We start from the raw sequence: 19,050 nt of genomic DNA on the forward strand, positions 1-19,050 counted from the left end.
GAGTAATAGCAGTTTCTGACACAGCATGAGACCTAAAAGCTGCTTTTGGAGCTGGCAAAAGGATGAGAATGATAAGAAGGGTCGTTTTATGCTTAGTCAACAGTATAGATCTACTAATAAGTATGGGTGAGAAAGAATCATTTTCCAGGTCACAGATTCCCAAAGCTGATGGAAGAAGAATGTGACCTACAGTGGTTTTGTAACAACCATATTAGAGCTCCTTCCTGAATTGTAAGGGTAGGATGGGAATGAGGCCTTCTTGTCCACAAGCAACTCACAGTTATTGCCCTTTAGAAACTCCAGATATGGCACAAGCAGATAACATTCTGGTATAGTGTAGTGAGGAAAGTAAAAAATGTTTGCAAAATTCCTAACCCACGTGGAATTTTTTTACTTTTCCTCCATATGGCAAAATCAGTTCATAAAGTTCTCAAACTCCATTGATAGCAGTTAGCAGAATTCCTGTTACTATGTAACAGTCCAAGCTCTGAGGGTTTAGAGGCATACACGGCAACAAAGCCCAGGGCAGCCACTTCATACTGATTTCTGCTGTTTGCTGCAGATGGGGGGAATTTGAAATGCAGTTTGCAGCTGCTATGCTCACATTTCGTATGTTCAGCAGTAATCCTCACTGATGAAACATAAAGAGGTCAACTTAGTGTTCGTAACATACAAATCGGAACTTCATCAGCATATAAAATTATTTTCATGCAGATTTTCTGAAAAAACAACAAAAAAAAGCCCCCCAAAACCCCCAAAACACCAACAAGCAGAGACCAAAACAACCCATCAAACAAACCGCACTGAAGAAACCAACCAGATAAATGCACAGACAATGGTCTCCACGCTGATAATTTATGAAGGAAAGAAGCTGAGAAGAAAATTGCAAAAAATATAAATGAAGATAACCTAAACAAACAGGTAAAACAATTAAGAAAAATTATAAGATATGCTTTCAGAATTTTTAACCAATAATTAATACCCTATTTGCTATAGTTAGCTAGTGGTTTTATAAATTGTTAACAGTTATTCATTGTCTTCTAGGCTATATATATATATATTTTCACATGCAATGCTACTTAAAATGGTTCCAGAGCCTACGTAGGCCCCAAATTGATATCCAAAAAAGGCAAAAGGGAGAAAGAATAATAAAGTGGGCACACTGTTTCTGACAATTATATTCTGTAGCTGGTTAAGTTTGTTTTTAAAGTATTACCATATAAGTTCCCAGTATACAGTAAGCAGCAGCAGAAGAACTAGAGAATGAGTTCAGTGATTTAGTGCTCCTCACAAAGGAAAATAAAATGAAACCAAATCATAAGATCTGCACCTATTGTTGGAAATAATCAGTACCAGCAAAAGATAGGCTATTTATAAAAAAAACCTGACATGCGAAAAACAGATATGTTGTGCTGCAGGTAAAGCAACACAGCAAAGTGGAACATATTCATTGCAAGACTGAAAGACCAACATCAATTGCAAGACAAATATATGCTCCTAACACTTAAGTCATCTCGTAGAAAACCCAGTTTAAAAATGTTTAAAGAAAATTATATAACGCCCAGAAGGTGGCAGGAGAGGGTAAGAAACGTGGAGTCAAGGCAAGTGACTCGGAACACTTCCCCCCAACACTGCACCGGGATAGGGCTGCGTAAACCAGCTGGAAAGATCCGGGGGACCCCCCGCAAGACTGGCGGAATCCCGGTGCACGGCCGCACTAGGCCGCAACACTCTACGGCACCTGAGACTGGTCAGGCCCAGTCTAGATCGACTCGTCAGGGGAAGCGCGCTCAGAATATCATAGAAAGGTCTACGGGCCGTTGATGTGTCCTAAGGGGAAGATGCGGGGAAAAGCGGTTCAGTGGGCTGAGGGGGCTGGGGGCCTCGGAGCGAGGCGAGGGCAGAGGGGGAGGCGGGGATTGCGGCGGAGAAGCCGCCGGGGACCCGGGGCGGCGGCCGAGAGCAGCAGAGGGGGCGGAGGCGCAGGCCCGGCCCCCGCCCGCCGCGCCCGCCCCTGCTCCCAACCAGGTCGGCTCCCAGCGCATAAAGGGCGCCGCGCGGGCGGCGGCGGCTGAGAGCGGTTAGAGGCGGCAGCATGTCTGGCAGAGGCAAAGGCGGGAAGGGGCTCGGCAAGGGCGGCGCCAAGCGCCACCGCAAGGTGCTGCGCGACAACATCCAGGGCATCACCAAGCCGGCCATCCGCCGTCTGGCTCGGCGCGGCGGCGTCAAGCGCATCTCGGGGCTCATCTACGAGGAGACGCGCGGCGTGCTCAAGGTCTTCCTGGAGAACGTGATTCGCGACGCCGTCACCTATACCGAGCACGCCAAGAGGAAGACGGTCACGGCCATGGACGTGGTCTACGCCCTTAAGCGCCAGGGACGCACCCTCTACGGCTTCGGCGGCTAAACCGAACCTTTTGTTCCCGGATCACCTCGAGAAACCGAACCCAAAGGCTCTTTTAAGAGCCACCCACTTTCTCTTTCAGAAGAGCTGTGTTGCTTGGCTGTATTTGTGTTTGCTCCTGCTTTCTTTTCAGGAAGTCTCCTTTTCATGCTCCCGCTCTCCGCCTCGCCAACCCCCAACCCCATTTTTCATGTCGGGCTGCAGCTTCTAAGCGGCTTAAGAAAAACGCCAAAACCCCGGTTAAGGCAATAACATCCTCCCCCAAGAAAATAATCCTTTGTTTCCTCGTGACCAGCGTGTTTGACGGACACGGCAGGGGTTGTGAAGCAGGCGCTTGATCACTTTTCAGCGGGCGGCGCTGCCGGCAGCCCTAGCCCAGACGCCCAGACCCATGTCCAGCGCCGATCGGGTTAAGCGCCCGCGCCATTTCCAAAAGCCCGCGCGGACGCCGATTGGCTCCGTCCGCCACCTTCCTTGCTCGGCAGAGCCCGCGCTCCGATCCCGGGACGCTCGTCCCAGCAAAGCGCACCCGCCCCGCAGCCCCGGGAAAGTGACAAGGGAGCTCTCGCCGGCGGTGGCTCACGACCACAGCGGAGACCGCCCGGCCGCGACTGAGCTCTCCGGCAGAACCAGCCCGCGCCGGGCTCTACGAAAGGGACACGTCCCAACCCACCCGCCACGCACGCACCCAAAACCACACATAAAAGACTAAGCGCTCCCTTCAGCCCCCCCGGATGCACGATCCGCAGCGTCTCAAGCTCTTTCTCGAGGCTGTGGGTGGCTCTGAAAAGAGCCTTTGGGTTCGCTTCTGGGCTCGGGACGCTTTCGCCGCCTGCTTTACTTGCTCTTGGCTTTGTGGCTTTCAGTCTTCTTGGGCAGCAGCACGGCCTGGATGTTGGGCAGCACGCCGCCCTGCGCGATCGTCACCTTGCCCAGCAGCTTGTTGAGCTCCTCGTCGTTGCGGATGGCGAGCTGCAGGTGGCGGGGGATGATGCGCGTCTTCTTGTTGTCGCGGGCCGCGTTGCCCGCCAGCTCCAGGATCTCGGCCGTCAGGTACTCGAGCACGGCCGCCAGGTAGACGGGCGCGCCGGCGCCCACCCGCTCGGCGTAGTTGCCCTTGCGCAGCAGGCGGTGCACGCGGCCCACGGGGAACTGCAGCCCGGCCCGCGACGAGCGCGACTTGGCCTTGGCCCGCGCCTTCCCGCCCTGCTTCCCGCGCCCGGACATCTTCCCTGGCTCGCTCCGCGACAAACTCTCACCCTACGCTACACCAGCAGGTGAGTGACGACCGCCCTCAGCCCGCCGCTCTTATATCCCCTCCCTCCGCGCCGCCACCGCCTCCCGATAGGTCGCGGCGCCCGCCGGGGAACGCGCAGCCCAATGGCGGAGCGAATCTCGTTCTGACCAATCGCGGCGGGCGCAGCGCCCAAAGGCTCCGCCCGCGCTCTCCACGCGGCCAATGACGAGGCGGCACGAGCGGGACTCAGCGCGCGCGGCCCCGCCCGCCCTGAACGGTCACTCCCGCTCCCCCCCCTCCGCCGCCGCCGCCGGGCCCCGGGAGGGTTCGTTCTCCCTCGCTTTTCTTTGCTGTGTCAGTGAGTGGTGCAAAAAAGGTGCTGGGGGGTTACAGGGAGAACGGAAAGGTAGCAGCCGCTGTCGGGACCCCCTTCCCAGCTTGTGAGGGAGAGTAGCTGAACATTGACTCTGCACTCAAAATCTAAAAGTTTACTCACGGCCTTTGAATCCTAGACTTCTCTTCTGGTCCAGAATTCCATATAGAGCTGATGAGTTAAAGTATCAATAATATACTAAGAGCTAAGAGATCTGAATATTTTTCAAGTTTTAAAAATAAATATATGTTTTTTAAAATCTTTTGTATTTATTCTTAAAAATACAGGTTTGCAGCAGCCATCCCTCTCTTTTGTGTTAAAATATTACAGAAACACACAGAACATATCAAAATAAAAATTTCAACAGCTTGTTGTCCTTGGTAGCTCTGCAGAAATACATCCATTAAAATTAAATCGAAAATTTCACACTTACAGGAAGTAAAAGTGGTTTAATAAAGGAAGTGCAAATTATTAACTTACACAAAAAATCCAGATATTGTGTGGCTTCATAGTTACAAGAAATTCTGTGAGTTAATAATAAAACTAAGTCTTCTAGTTTCTGCCAATCAAAGCATTATACGATGTTAAAATTGTGATTTTATTTTTAAGAACATAAAATATCCAGCAAGAACAAAGACGCAGAAGAGTAGGCGGTATCTGCCAATGGCGGGAGTTTTAAACTTTGAATCCACCAATGAAACTCAGCACGTACCCGTCTGCCTATCAGAGAAGGCACGAGTGCTATATATAGCCCGCGAAGAGATGCGGGGTGGTAGTGCTGCTGCGGGCACCTCTCAGCGTTCGTTTGGCAGCTATGGCGCGCACGAAGCAGACGGCGCGGAAGTCGACGGGCGGCAAGGCGCCCCGCAAGCAGCTGGCCACCAAGGCGGCCCGCAAGAGCGCGCCGGCCACGGGCGGCGTCAAGAAGCCGCACCGCTACCGGCCCGGCACGGTGGCGCTGCGCGAGATCCGCCGCTACCAGAAGTCCACCGAGCTGCTCATCCGCAAGCTGCCCTTCCAGCGCCTCGTGCGCGAGATCGCGCAGGACTTCAAGACCGACCTGCGCTTCCAGAGCTCGGCCGTCATGGCGCTGCAGGAGGCCAGCGAGGCTTACCTGGTGGGGCTCTTCGAGGACACCAACCTCTGCGCCATCCACGCCAAGCGCGTCACCATCATGCCCAAGGACATCCAGCTCGCCCGACGCATCCGCGGAGAGCGCGCTTAAGACTCTACAGAACAATACTGTTAGTTTTAAAAAATATTCTAACCAACACAAAGGCTCTTTTAAGAGCCACTACATGCACAATAAAAAGGGCTGTGACACTGCGATAAGCTGAGGGTGTTTCCACTAATTATAGTAGAGTTCAAAGTATTCCTGCCAACCTTATCGAAATATCAAAAAGAAAACCGCGCAACAGTGAGGAAAATTACGTAACGTCATTAAAAGAGCGGGGAGACCTTGTTGAAGTATTATCCTTTGTTCATTTAAAGTTAGGGGTATAGACGGGAGTGAAGCGCTGTGTTGTTGCAATTTCAGAAAGTCCGAAGTTTTGAAAGAGCGGAAAACTTAGGGGTGCCGCGGTGCTAAAAAGGGGAGCAATCCTCCAGCGGGGAAAATGCCCGGAGTGCAAGAGTGTACCGCCTATCCTGACTCCCCTAATTTCTCCCGCTCGCTGACACAGGCAGGGCGTCTCTCTCTTCCCCTCTGTTTCTGCAACTCCGCCCTCGCAACCCGGCCTCTGCATGCCGGCGGCTTTCAAAGACTAAAGCAAAGAAAAGCGAGGGAGAACGAACCCTCCCGGGGCCCGGCGGCGGCGGCGGAGGGGGGGGAGCGGGAGTGACCGTTCAGGGCGGGCGGGGCCGCGCGCGCTGAGTCCCGCTCGTGCCGCCTCGTCATTGGCCGCGTGGAGAGCGCGGGCGGAGCCTTTGGGCGCTGCGCCCGCCGCGATTGGTCAGAACGAGATTCGCTCCGCCATTGGGCTGCGCGTTCCCCGGCGGGCGCCGCGACCTATCGGGAGGCGGTGGCGGCGCGGAGGGAGGGGATATAAGAGCGGCGGGCTGAGGGCGGTCGTCACTCACCTGCTGGTGTAGCGTAGGGTGAGAGTTTGTCGCGGAGCGAGCCAGGGAAGATGTCCGGGCGCGGGAAGCAGGGCGGGAAGGCGCGGGCCAAGGCCAAGTCGCGCTCGTCGCGGGCCGGGCTGCAGTTCCCCGTGGGCCGCGTGCACCGCCTGCTGCGCAAGGGCAACTACGCCGAGCGGGTGGGCGCCGGCGCGCCCGTCTACCTGGCGGCCGTGCTCGAGTACCTGACGGCCGAGATCCTGGAGCTGGCGGGCAACGCGGCCCGCGACAACAAGAAGACGCGCATCATCCCCCGCCACCTGCAGCTCGCCATCCGCAACGACGAGGAGCTCAACAAGCTGCTGGGCAAGGTGACGATCGCGCAGGGCGGCGTGCTGCCCAACATCCAGGCCGTGCTGCTGCCCAAGAAGACTGAAAGCCACAAAGCCAAGAGCAAGTAAAGCAGGCGGCGAAAGCGTCCCGAGCCCAGAAGCGAACCCAAAGGCTCTTTTCAGAGCCACCCACAGCCTCGAGAAAGAGCTTGAGACGCTGCGGATCGTGCATCCGGGGGGGCTGAAGGGAGCGCTTAGTCTTTTATGTGTGGTTTTGGGTGCGTGCGTGGCGGGTGGGTTGGGACGTGTCCCTTTCGTAGAGCCCGGCGCGGGCTGGTTCTGCCGGAGAGCTCAGTCGCGGCCGGGCGGTCTCCGCTGTGGTCGTGAGCCACCGCCGGCGAGAGCTCCCTTGTCACTTTCCCGGGGCTGCGGGGCGGGTGCGCTTTGCTGGGACGAGCGTCCCGGGATCGGAGCGCGGGCTCTGCCGAGCAAGGAAGGTGGCGGACGGAGCCAATCGGCGTCCGCGCGGGCTTTTGGAAATGGCGCGGGCGCTTAACCCGATCGGCGCTGGACATGGGTCTGGGCGTCTGGGCTAGGGCTGCCGGCAGCGCCGCCCGCTGAAAAGTGATCAAGCGCCTGCTTCACAACCCCTGCCGTGTCCGTCAAACACGCTGGTCACGAGGAAACAAAGGATTATTTTCTTGGGGGAGGATGTTATTGCCTTAACCGGGGTTTTGGCGTTTTTCTTAAGCCGCTTAGAAGCTGCAGCCCGACATGAAAAATGGGGTTGGGGGTTGGCGAGGCGGAGAGCGGGAGCATGAAAAGGAGACTTCCTGAAAAGAAAGCAGGAGCAAACACAAATACAGCCAAGCAACACAGCTCTTCTGAAAGAGAAAGTGGGTGGCTCTTAAAAGAGCCTTTGGGTTCGGTTTCTCGAGGTGATCCGGGAACAAAAGGTTCGGTTTAGCCGCCGAAGCCGTAGAGGGTGCGTCCCTGGCGCTTAAGGGCGTAGACCACGTCCATGGCCGTGACCGTCTTCCTCTTGGCGTGCTCGGTATAGGTGACGGCGTCGCGAATCACGTTCTCCAGGAAGACCTTGAGCACGCCGCGCGTCTCCTCGTAGATGAGCCCCGAGATGCGCTTGACGCCGCCGCGCCGAGCCAGACGGCGGATGGCCGGCTTGGTGATGCCCTGGATGTTGTCGCGCAGCACCTTGCGGTGGCGCTTGGCGCCGCCCTTGCCGAGCCCCTTCCCGCCTTTGCCTCTGCCAGACATGCTGCCGCCTCTAACCGCTCTCAGCCGCCGCCGCCCGCGCGGCGCCCTTTATGCGCTGGGAGCCGACCTGGTTGGGAGCAGGGGCGGGCGCGGCGGGCGGGGGCCGGGCCTGCGCCTCCGCCCCCTCTGCTGCTCTCGGCCGCCGCCCCGGGTCCCCGGCGGCTTCTCCGCCGCAATCCCCGCCTCCCCCTCTGCCCTCGCCTCGCTCCGAGGCCCCCAGCCCCCTCAGCCCACTGAACCGCTTTTCCCCGCATCTTCCCCTTAGGGTGTGGTGGGGATGCACAAACCGTGTTTTTTTTCTGACTGTGTGACAATGGCACTGCAGAGAGAACTAGTGGCCTTTAGGCTACCGTTGTTAGGATCACTCTGAATGTCTCCGTAGTTCTGAGGTCGGATAGGAAGGACTCGATGTACTGGGAACCATCTGATATAAGAATTGTCAGGTCAGCTTCATGTCGTTCTGGTAGTAGGTGGCTTATATGCTGTGAAGCATAAGGGTAATCATGCCTTTATCTTCACCTCAGACCAGAAAGAAATGTGTGTTTTTCTAGAAGCTGGCTGTGCCTGACTCAGAGTATTACATGACTGGAGAATCCATATAGGGCTTCTTCAACACAGACCTGGAGAAGATCCTTTATTGTCTATCCTGTATCTCTAGTGTTTCTTCATAATAAATCCCGGACATCCTGGTGACTTACAAAAAGCATTATATTTCTGTCAAGGTCACTGTTATTACTGGATGAAAATTAATCAAAACTGGCTATGTCAGCCATGCACATGTTTTTAAAGGCTTGGCACAATTATCAATGGATACTATTTCTTTCATGCAATATGTTTTCTTTTCACAAGGGCATGTTGCAAGTGATAACATTCCTCTCCATTATTTTGGTATAACTTCATGACTTGAAAAATCAGTCATCCTGACTTTTAAATCCATACCTCATTTCTTCTGGCTGTCCTTGCAGTCCTTCATTTTGTAGCTAAGGGCCCACTGGGGCCATGAAATTAGCATAATTCCAATATGGAGGATTTGCCTGTGTTCATCGTGGCCAAATACACACATGATTTTTCACACAGAGGAAAGCCCTTTAAGATGAAAGACTGGGGGAGATCTCTCTGAATTATGGCAACCATTTGTCTTGTTGATTCTGGCATTTTTTCCTGCCTCAGTCACAGTGACTCCAGGAGGTTAGGTCCATCAGAGTGGGGTCTAAAAGTGTAATGGTGAAGTAATTCCTCTGCAGCATCTTTCAGCTCAGATACTTTATATAAGAGCATAACAGCCTGGCCCTGAAAACTCATGATTCCTTTATATCTCTTCTTTCAAATGACTTGTCACTCACTCTGCTTCACTTATATTATCTTCTCTCTTTACCTACAGGAAAGGGAATTCAGTTCACTCTCCTTGCTGGTTGCCATTTTGTTCCACTTCATGCATGTTTTCCAGCACCATTTTATAACACATGCACACGCTGAGGACAGTTCACCACGTATTAATGAGATTCTCCTCTATGAAAGGGATACATATAATATACATGTCCATCACCCATTTGTCCATCTACCACTCCCACTGTATCTATTCCTCGACCTTTTATGATTTGTAATGCCAAAGCAAAATCTTAAAGCATTAAATATGACAGATCTTTTGCCTAGAGAAAGCAACTGCTAAACACAAAGAAAAAAATCCATTCAAGGCTCCCCAACTCAAAGACGTCCCCTCTGGCTCAGTGAGTCCCTGGTCTACAAATCACTAGGACCTAAGGGACCATTTTGATGAGATTAACAGATATTGTTCTTACCATCTTTATTTACTGGCATCTGTCACAGTTGGGATATTGTCCCAGGCTGAAGTTTCCTGTGAATTACTCAGTTCTTCCAGTGTTATGATCATGTGTCCAGAACGCAATTCAAAGGACAGCAGAATATCAAGGCTGTCCTGCTCATATTGCCCATTAATTTCTCTGCACTCTGGATCCCTGATGATATTACTAACTGCAGAAACAAGTTCTACTTGTTCTACACTGTGTATTCTTCCTCTGACCTCTCCCAGACTTATAGCTCATGTGTTCCCAACACTAGCCCAATAGAGCTAGTGTATCCTTCAACTTTAAAAAGGATCGTAACCAGCTAACCCTGCTACCCTAGGGAGGAGGTGACCAAAACAAGCAAACAAACAAGCCCACCAAAATACCAAACCAGAGTTAAGATCATTCTCCACATAAGGACAACAAGCACATGTTGTAAAATTTAAAAAAAAAAAAAAAAAAAAAAAAAATCTAAACCCAAATAGATTTCAGGATTAAGAACCCTTCTTATTTTTTTTTCTTAGTGTCAAATGCAAACAAAAGTTCCTGTCTTCATCCATTGATGTGGCTGACACTGATAATCTGTGAAAGCCTTTCCATGTACTCAAGCATGTCAAGGCCTGTTTTCTTCTAAAGAATTAATAAAAGAAGCACTGATTACACTTTTGCCTACCCTTAGGTTTTGGTTCTTTTTTCTTTTCCTCCCCCTCCCAGGAAGTTGTTTGTTAAAAGGAACATGCATTAGAACTGGACAATTAATATCAGAATTACTCAAATGTTCACTCTGTTGATCAGCAGGCCCTTTTCTCAACAGCTTTGAGTAATTTGGGCTATTAAGTTTCCTTGTACGTGTCTCCTGTTGCAGTTTGAGCAAACCCAAAACCCCAGCTGTTTTTTCTTTACTTACCACCTCTATACAGCTGGATACTAGGTGATCCCTACTCCTGGCTGCTCAGTGCTTACCTTGTGTGCTAGTCTGGTTGACCATATAATTAAATATAAGGCGTTACAAACTACAAACCTCAAACAGCACACAAAAGTTAAATTTGTTATTCTTTTCCTTATTTCAAACCCAAATCAACAAAATCTTGATTGCATTTTCAGTTCCAAAGCAGAAAAAAAACCTGTGTCATGAAGACCAAAATTTAGTTTTAATATATTCTTTATGGAAGACAATCATTTCTGGGACCAGATCATACAAGGCAAGTTGTGGGCAAAATAGGCGAAACCTATTCTTCCTGAATGTGCCCAAACTGTATACACATAGGTTCATGAGCCTGTGAAGCCAGATTCCTGACTTCACAACTGTCTGATAGCAGGAGTGCTGAGTGACTCGCCTCATTTATATATTGTGGGGAAATTCAGGCACCAGCCGGTCCTTCTGGTGCCCTTGACAGTCTGGATGACATACTAACCTGGGATAATGCTGCTCTGGCACCAGACCATGGGCTGCACAGCACCAAAGCATGATCTGTAAAAACATAAGCTACAGCACAACACAAACTTACACAGTGAACAACTCTTCAAAACCTTCCTGTTCCCTTCCATGAGAAGACAGCCAGTTTATATAGCTGGCACCCAAATACCACCTTGCAATACTCCTTCTCTAGAAAGCTGGTACAAACAGCCTTATCTAGAGCCAGTACCTGCTTCACCTTTACACCACTGATAAAAACTAGCAAGGCAGCACCATTTGAGGGTGCCTTTGCATGGTGTGTGACAGTGCTTTGGCTCTAATTGTTAGCTAAAGTCCAGCCACCATCATTGCCTGTGTGGCAAAAAATTGGATTGCCTACCAATGCAAATGTACCTGGAAGCATGTCACATCAGTATCTGGGGGGTCAACAGCCAGGAGATGGCAAATTGTAGATCAGCTATACATGAACTCTGTGTCCAAGGACACTTTGTCCCTCATAGTAGCAAACACATTGCTGGCTGGAGAGGGAAAAGGCATTTAGATTGGCCACATTGCTCCGTCCCTCTTACAAGAAGTCGCAGACAGCCCTGCCAAACAAATAGGAAAGAGTGGAGGGCAGAAAGCATGCAGAAGTACTAGGGTGTTGTGGAGAGGAAGAATGAGTTGCTTAGCTCCATGAGAGCTGCTCACTGGTCTGAGCAGCCAGGATTCAGTGCTGATGAAGATGCTGCTATGAAAGGACAGCATGGTGGCACCCCTTCTTGGTGAAAGCAAGGCACTCTCGATTCAGGAGGAAACATTTTTTTGGGGGAGCTATAGCTGATGGAGCTTCTGTTCGTGTTGCTTACCTTTCATGGATACTTTGTCTCAGGGCTGGAGGTGTCCTCAATCACTCACCGATGACTACATTCAAACAATGCCGGGGTGGTCCAGAACACAGATTGTCAAATATCTTGGGTTAGTTTTAGAAGACCAAATTACATTCAAATATAAATAATCCTATTCTTTGACATATGACTGACTGAGGACCTTTTCACTGTGCGTGAGAAGAGTAAAAATGCATTAACTTTATAAACTCAGTATAGTAAAGAAAGGTCCATATTTCCATATTTTTTTCCTTGTTAGCTGTTCTCAGAAGGGTTTTGGCCCCCTGCATTTTTGCTGATTTTTTTTTTCTTTCCCAGGAAGAATATCCTTCCTAGTGCCTCCTAACTATGGACATATCCAGGTTTTGGACTATAGTTTTTCAATTGCCAAATGACATGCCATGGCAATGAAGACAGGAGGCCTCAATAGGTGCCCCAACCCTTAACCAAGGGTACAGGGAGGAGTGTTCAACATTCCAGGAAGCTGAGTCTACAAGGACAGTCATCCATTGCCCTTCCCTATTTTGTCCTGTTCACTACAGATGCTCATCCATACACTGAATTTTAAAAGCCTCGTGTGACCTCAGCTCACTTAGGAGCTTTAACAGCAGTAGCAGCTGCAACATTAGTATTAAGTAGGCAGAGACCTGTTTTGCTGAGCTGCAACAAGTTTTCAGTTTGGTAGGTATCACTTTAAAATTCCTTAGCTACATGTTAAAAGTTGCTAAACTGTGCTGGCTGGTTGGATCACACAAGTCATTACATTTGTACCTCAGATGAAGGATGAAGTCACTGAGGGCAAGTAAGGCATGGGTGTAACACTGTAATAGGAGTGTAATCACAGTTGAGGGAGCATTTACACCTCTTTCCTGTGGAACATGTAATCCCGAGTGCAGCACATAATATAAAGGTGCTCACCTAAATCTCTCTGGAAATTGCCATTTGAAGCAAGGAGAGGGACTATGGTGCCCAGATGTAACAGCTGTACATCCTCCAGCTGTCCAAGAACGACTGACCACAGCACTCACCTACATTAGGTAGAGCAGCCCATTAGCCACATTTGTGTGGCTGCTCTCATGCTAATGCCTCCTAACAAAATTGTTTGAGAACAACTGCTGTGCTCCCTCTCATTATTGCAAACATATCTAAATATTCCCCAGAGCTTATTTTCTTAGGAACAAGTATTGGCAGGTCCTAAACTGGAGATGGGAATGTTTGATAGTTCTCAGGTGTAGCGCCAGTCCTTGGCTGTGGCTTATGTGTCTCCTTGCTTATGCCAAGAGGTCTAAATATCTAAATATGCAAAAGCTGGACAGACCTGGGTATCTGCAGGGAAGCAACATGCAGAGAGGGCTCAGATTGCAATCTTTTGCAGGTTTATGATATAGTGTGTCCTGCTGGGGTGCCCATGAGGTGAGAAGGATTGAATTCACTCATATGAAGCAGGCATTACAGTGGCGCTTTCCCCAAAAGTATCTCTGGAGATCCTGATATTACTTTCCTTCTCTTTTAATGAATAATGAAGTCTGCTTCCCTCCAGTTCTATTGGGAAAACCAAACTGCATGTAACAGTCTATGTGATGTCATCTTAATGAAATTTTTCTGCAATATCCTGTATCTAAATCAGGACTATTTCCCTTTCTCATTTGCTCAGCTGGAGGTGAAACTCCTATTCCTGCCTTTTAGGTAATCCTTCACCACATTTTTCCTTTGCTTGAGTACATCTGTTTGTTCTATCTGAACTATCTGCTTAGATTGCAGAGTAGCTTTTTTTAAAATTGCCAAATACACCTTAACTTTCCAAAATATTGTTCCTGCATGTATTTCTTTCACATAGAGAAGAACGTGTTCCAAGCAGAAATTTGACATTATTAAAGTTATTTTATGTCTTTTCTGCAAAACCATTAAAAAAAAAAAAAAAAAAAAGATCCAAGCTTCTCTCTGTGTCATAAAATTTCTGAAACTTCAATTTATTTTAAGATAGTAGATTGTAACTGATGGAGATCAGAAACTGATATGCATATATTTAATGGTCCTTGTTGAGAATGGGAAAAGGGTAGCAACTGCTGGGAGAAAAGCCAGGCAGAAAAATTGGAACAGTGACCATTTTAGCCACCTCCATTTCAGCCACCGATAAATGTGAATCAAAGCTCTGTGAAGCCACAATTGAGAGATGGAATATTTACAATTCCTCCAGTAGAGGTTACTGAAGTAAATGTGTTCAAAATAACAAGAATAAGCAACAGCAGTTTTTCATTTTGCTGATATGTCACTTACAGTCTATGCTTTTCCACTATCTATATGCTATGAAGTCTCTAGACAACTGTTAAATCTCATAGCCTCACAACAGTTGCTACCTTATTACACTGTGCAGTCAAATCAATGAAAAGTTTTGGTCATTTATTTACAAACGTACACAAGATAAAGGCTTAAAAATATATATATTTTACTTTAATTTTGATAATTTCTAAAGGTATATCTGTAATATACACATCCACTCCAATTTATTTAATCCTTGTATCCTTATTTTATGTTACACAGTGTTAGCAAAGAGGACCTTGAAAGTCACAATTTGATTAGCTCTTCTCTAAATTATCTTCCCATTGAAGCATTACAGAACTCAGGTGCACTTTTCCTGCAATGTTTTTTTTCTGGTATTTCATTCTTATGTGGTGGAAGTCGCAATTTTTCCCTTTATTGCACTTATTCATAGTTTCACATTCTATGAAACACAATTTTACAGTAAACTAAAATCTTTCATCTTATATACGTTTTTGGTATTTACAAAATAGTCATTGTAGATAAAACCATGAGACGGGAATAGAATTACACTTACCAAAGACTACCTATTCATACAATCTGAATTTTTGGTTGCTAATGTGTACTTAAACACTGTATTCACATTATGTGTTATATCTGTTAATACAAAAGGGTTGAGCTGTAGTGTAGTCTTTGTGATTCTTAAATACCTACAAAAGGCAATGATAATATGCTTTTTTCATAATTGGTTACAGATTAATGAAATATTCCTCAGAGCTCTGTTCTGTTCAGCATATTACCCTGTCTCCCACCAGATATCAGTATTGATTGAATCCTTCCTGGTTCTTTATGAACGACCTATGGCCTACCTCTCCCCTTGTTAAAACTCAGGTTATCGCAAAGCGCTCTAGTTTTTATCATGAAAGTATTTCCTTATTTCAGTAATTACCGTAAAATGCACAAGGAATAATTAGGTGGGTTGTATTTAGAGTGGGAAGAGGATTCAGAATTGGCTTAAGGTAAACCTTTGTGCATACATAGTCTGTGAGATGTGTAAGAAAAATCCAAACACTAATATAGTTTTAAATTGTACTACTATTAGAGAAAATACATAACAAGATAACATTCTCTGAGGAGGAAGAGCATAATTGCTAAACTGCTATGCTAGTCCTTGCACATCTTAAATTACCAGAGAAACAAAGATAATTTCCATAAATATCACCAGAAGTTTAGGAGATTGCTTTCTTGTACAAAGCTGCAGTTTTGTAACATCAGATATCAAACGACTATTTACTTGAAACTAAAATGCAACGTGAAAAGTAAATAGCTTGATTTACTTAATAATTGGTACAAAAATTCATATAAAACAAGCAAACAAAAAGAAAACACCCCACACAAGGCAGTAGAGTAAGTTTGCCTCCCTTGTACTGAAATTCCAGGACGTCAAAATAAGCCAACTGTATGTTCATAAATCTCCAGATATTAATAAATTGCTTATGTTTCTATAAAAAGTGCAATAGGAGGCTGTATGAGACACTATTTCACTAGACTTTAGCGTTTTAAGAGGTAAAACACATGGTCAAAGGAACTGGTTCTTAATCCATATTCAGAGCTGAAAGAAGAGTTTGTGTTACTTCCTCCTCTTCAAAATCAGTTTAAACTGTCAAAATAGCTTTAAATCGGAAGATTTCAACTTTGACCCCAAGAAAACCCTCTAAAGAATCAGACTGAGTTGTTGCTGTAACATTTATGTCAAAAGGAAATTTTTAATTTGCAAGGAAAAACAAAAGTTTCTCTCTTCAGAGGTCTCTCCAGCAGCAGCACACGGGATTTATCGCCTCTCCTTTAACTCAAACCGCGTGTTTGCCGCTGGAAACTCTCCCGAACGCAAGTACCTGCTCTTCTCCTTCCTCACCGGGGAAATGGGGCGATTTGGTGGCAGAAATTCCGAGGAAAATACACTTTTGTTAGTCCAAAGAAACACAAATCGAGCACACCGAAGGGCTCCCCGGCCGTGCAGCAGGGCGGGCTCTGCAACGCACCAATCACCGCGCGGCTCCGCTCTAAAAATACGAGCATCTGACCCGCGCCAGCCCAATTGTGTTCGCCTGCTCCGCAGAGGACGCCGCCGCGATGTCCGAGACCGCTCCCGCCGCCGCCCCCGATGCGCCCGCGCCCGGCGCCAAGGCCGCCGCCAAGAAGCCGAAGAAAGCGGCGGGCGGCTCCAAAGCCCGCAAGCCCGCGGGGCCCAGCGTCACCGAGCTCATCACCAAGGCCGTGTCCGCCTCCAAGGAGCGCAAGGGGCTCTCCCTCGCCGCGCTCAAGAAGGCGCTGGCTGCCGGCGGCTACGATGTGGAGAAGAACAACAGCCGCATCAAGCTGGGGCTCAAGAGCCTCGTCAGCAAAGGCACCCTGGTGCAGACCAAGGGCACCGGTGCCTCCGGCTCTTTCCGTCTCAACAAGAAGCCTGGAGAAGTGAAGGAAAAAGCTCCCAAGAAAAGGGTGCCCGCAGCCAAGCCTAAGAAGCCGGCGGCCAAGAAGCCAGCTAGCGCCGCCAAGAAGCCCAAGAAAGCAGCGGCCGTGAAAAAGAGCCCTAAGAAGGCTAAAAAGCCGGCGGCTGCGGCGGCCAAGAAAGCGGCCAAGAGCCCCAAGAAAGCCGCAAAGCCAGGCCGCCCTAAGAAGGCAGCGAAGAGCCCGGCCAAGGCAAAAACGGTGAAGCCCAAAGCAGCCAAACCTAAGGCAGCCAAGCCCAAAGCGGCCAAGGCGAAGAAGGCAGCGCCGAAAAAGAAGTAAATTATAATACCAGAAGAGTCCTGCTCTACATATTTTGTTATCCAACGGCTCTTTTAAGAGCCACCCACACTTTCCCTAAAGGAGCTGAGGCACCGAGGTCGTCCATAACCTGCAGCAGGGATCCAGTAATTCGTAAGTCGTCAAGAGGTCAATTGTGTCTTTTTTTTTTTTTTCTCCCTAGGATTACCGAAAGAAATGTTAACGAGCGCGGTATAACGCGGCGGCTTTAGGGAAGTGTAGACTTTTTTTTTCTCCGAGTAATTAGTTTGACTACCAGGAAGCAATGTTAAGCAATGTTTTGTAATGATTTGATAAAAAAAGGATGTATGTTTTTTTAAAAGATGTATTTTGTAACAAAATAATGCAATTGCCAGGCACGCTACTACTGAGCCATGTCTAATCTATTGTATTATTTTTCTTAAGGTGTCTCCTTAAATGCTTTTGTTTATCTGGGGGAGGAGGGGAGGGTTTCTTTATTGACACGAAAATAGCCCTGAGCTCTCCCAGTCCTTTTGTTCCCGCTGAGAAAGAAAGCTTGAAGTATTGAAAAAGCCCGCTCTGACCAAGGATTGGCCAGCGGAGAGCCCGGCCCGCTGGCCCCCCCTTCCCCCTCCCTCCCCGAACATTACGCCTGTTATCTCTTGAACTGTATCAGCCACTCTCGGAGAAGAAAAAGGCGGAAGAGGGGGGAGGGATGGGAACTCTCAACGAATAGTGTTCCCATGTTCTCCGACATAGCAACTAAACGGAAAATATCCCACACCAGGAAGAATTTGCATGGGGAGGACCTTTTGGCACGCCTTTGTTAACGAAAACCTGGAAAGCGTTGCTACTATCACCAAGCCAAAAATGCTGTTAATAAATACGGAAAAAGACAAAACACGGGTTGAGTGATTAATATAAATTGGCATAACTGTGGTATGGATAACTGAGCTCTCTTATGATTTTGTGGGTGGCTCTGAAAAGAGCCTTTGGATTATTTTCTCCGGAGGAGACAACGTGCCGCTTTTCTTTTTCGTTTACTTGGCTTTGGCCTTGTGGCTGTCGGTCTTCTTGGGCAGCAGCACGGCCTGGATGTTGGGCAGCACGCCGCCCTGCGCGATCGTCACCTTGCCCAGCAGCTTGTTGAGCTCCTCGTCGTTGCGGATGGCGAGCTGCAGGTGGCGGGGGATGATGCGCGTCTTCTTGTTGTCGCGGGCCGCGTTGCCCGCCAGCTCCAGGATCTCGGCCGTCAGGTACTCGAGCACGGCCGCCAGGTAGACGGGCGCGCCGGCGCCCACCCGCTCGGCGTAGTTGCCCTTGCGCAGCAGGCGGTGCACGCGGCCCACGGGGAACTGCAGCCCGGCCCGCGACGAGCGCGACTTGGCCTTGGCCCGCGCCTTCCCGCCCTGCTTCCCGCGCCCGGACATCTTCCCTGGCTCGCTCGCCGCTTGGAACAACTCGCTGCAGGACCGAGTGGGCAGACGGCGCTCCCCGTCTACAGCCCCGCTTTAGTACCTCGTCCCTTCGCTGATAGGCTGAGAAGTAGGTCTCGTCTGAGCAGCCAATGACGAGGCGAATCGAATTCTGACCAATAAAACCAGGCTATTGAGGAATGGTGATGCCTTTTATTTTGCCCAATGAGAGTGAGCAAAGCTGATGCTTCATTTGCATAAGGGGGCTATAAATAAGTGGCACAAAGTCGGTCACGTCACTTCGCTTCTGCCCGGGACGTGGAGCTGTTGTAGTGACTTGTGGCAGACGCACGTTCGCAGCCATGCCCGAGCCGGCCAAGTCCGCGCCCGCGCCCAAGAAGGGCTCCAAGAAGGCCGTCACCAAGACGCAGAAGAAGGGCGACAAGAAGCGCAAGAAGAGCCGCAAGGAGAGCTACTCCATCTACGTGTACAAGGTGCTCAAGCAGGTGCACCCCGACACGGGCATCTCCTCCAAGGCCATGGGCATCATGAACTCCTTCGTCAACGACATCTTCGAGCGCATCGCCGGCGAGGCCTCGCGCCTGGCGCACTACAACAAGCGCTCCACCATCACCTCGCGGGAGATCCAGACGGCCGTGCGGCTGCTGCTGCCTGGCGAGCTGGCCAAGCACGCCGTCTCCGAGGGCACCAAGGCTGTCACCAAGTACACCAGCTCCAAGTAAATAGCTGCTAGAAATACTGTAAAACCCAAAGGCTCTTTTAAGAGCCACCCAACTTTTCAATAAAAGGGCTGTACAGTCAACTGAGAACACTTTA

The 19,050-nt window shown here is 49.2% G+C and overlaps 7 protein-coding genes across 7 annotated transcripts; 4 read left to right on the plus strand and 3 right to left on the minus strand.

The window, feature by feature from the left end:
* The first annotated feature begins 2,059 nt into the window (after nt 1–2,059).
* Nucleotides 2,060–5,291, plus strand: LOC127469703 (histone H3-like). The gene is made up of 2 exons (XM_051784356.1): nt 2,060–2,382; nt 4,798–5,291. Exons 1-2 carry the CDS (start codon nt 2,096–2,098, stop codon nt 5,237–5,239), a joined length of 729 nt encoding a protein of 242 aa, XP_051640316.1. The 5' UTR covers nt 2,060–2,095; the 3' UTR covers nt 5,240–5,291.
* LOC127469679 (histone H2A type 2-C) lies at nt 3,183–3,687 on the minus strand. The gene has a single exon (XM_051784326.1). The coding sequence runs from the start codon at nt 3,629–3,631 to the stop codon at nt 3,242–3,244; it is 390 nt and encodes a 129-aa protein (XP_051640286.1). The 5' UTR covers nt 3,632–3,687; the 3' UTR covers nt 3,183–3,241.
* Nucleotides 5,292–6,098: 807 nt separating the features above from the next.
* Nucleotides 6,099–6,588, plus strand: LOC127469683 (histone H2A type 2-C). The gene has a single exon (XM_051784331.1). The coding sequence runs from the start codon at nt 6,144–6,146 to the stop codon at nt 6,531–6,533; it is 390 nt and encodes a 129-aa protein (XP_051640291.1). The 5' UTR covers nt 6,099–6,143; the 3' UTR covers nt 6,534–6,588.
* Nucleotides 6,589–7,321: 733 nt separating this feature from the next.
* LOC127469696 (histone H4) lies at nt 7,322–7,715 on the minus strand. Its single transcript, XM_051784344.1, has one exon. The coding sequence runs from the start codon at nt 7,677–7,679 to the stop codon at nt 7,368–7,370; it is 312 nt and encodes a 103-aa protein (XP_051640304.1). The 5' UTR covers nt 7,680–7,715; the 3' UTR covers nt 7,322–7,367.
* Nucleotides 7,716–16,113: 8,398 nt separating this feature from the next.
* LOC127469662 (histone H1.01) lies at nt 16,114–17,699 on the plus strand. Its single transcript, XM_051784305.1, has one exon. The coding sequence runs from the start codon at nt 16,160–16,162 to the stop codon at nt 16,817–16,819; it is 660 nt and encodes a 219-aa protein (XP_051640265.1). The 5' UTR covers nt 16,114–16,159; the 3' UTR covers nt 16,820–17,699.
* Nucleotides 17,700–17,796: 97 nt separating this feature from the next.
* On the minus strand, nt 17,797–18,295 carry LOC127469677 (histone H2A-IV). Its single transcript, XM_051784324.1, has one exon. It carries the CDS (start codon nt 18,226–18,228, stop codon nt 17,839–17,841), a length of 390 nt encoding a protein of 129 aa, XP_051640284.1. The 5' UTR covers nt 18,229–18,295; the 3' UTR covers nt 17,797–17,838.
* On the plus strand, nt 18,253–19,050 carry LOC127469686 (histone H2B 1/2/3/4/6). Its single transcript, XM_051784334.1, has one exon. The coding sequence runs from the start codon at nt 18,576–18,578 to the stop codon at nt 18,954–18,956; it is 381 nt and encodes a 126-aa protein (XP_051640294.1). The 5' UTR covers nt 18,253–18,575; the 3' UTR covers nt 18,957–19,050.

The sequence above is a fragment of the Manacus candei genome, unplaced genomic scaffold, assembly GCF_025592945.1.
Source record: "Manacus candei isolate 608988 ecotype Guabito, Panama unplaced genomic scaffold, ASM2559294v1 h1tg000018l, whole genome shotgun sequence".
Lineage (NCBI taxonomy): Eukaryota > Metazoa > Chordata > Aves > Passeriformes > Pipridae > Manacus > Manacus candei.

Bases quoted from the DNA above. Each gene is read 5' to 3' on its own strand.
- LOC127469703 (XM_051784356.1), top strand. From the start codon at position 2,096: ATGTCTGGCAGAGGCAAAGGCGGGAAGGGGCTCGGCAAGGGCGGCGCC. The intron at 2,383-4,797 runs CACCCTCTACGG...GGTAGTGCTGCT, and splicing joins GCCCTTAAGCGCCAGGGACG to GCGGGCACCTCTCAGCGTTC.
- LOC127469679 (XM_051784326.1), bottom strand. From the start codon at position 3,631: ATGTCCGGGCGCGGGAAGCAGGGCGGGAAGGCGCGGGCCAAGGCCAAG.
- LOC127469683 (XM_051784331.1), top strand. From the start codon at position 6,144: ATGTCCGGGCGCGGGAAGCAGGGCGGGAAGGCGCGGGCCAAGGCCAAG.
- LOC127469696 (XM_051784344.1), bottom strand. From the start codon at position 7,679: ATGTCTGGCAGAGGCAAAGGCGGGAAGGGGCTCGGCAAGGGCGGCGCC.
- LOC127469662 (XM_051784305.1), top strand. From the start codon at position 16,160: ATGTCCGAGACCGCTCCCGCCGCCGCCCCCGATGCGCCCGCGCCCGGC.
- LOC127469677 (XM_051784324.1), bottom strand. From the start codon at position 18,228: ATGTCCGGGCGCGGGAAGCAGGGCGGGAAGGCGCGGGCCAAGGCCAAG.
- LOC127469686 (XM_051784334.1), top strand. From the start codon at position 18,576: ATGCCCGAGCCGGCCAAGTCCGCGCCCGCGCCCAAGAAGGGCTCCAAG.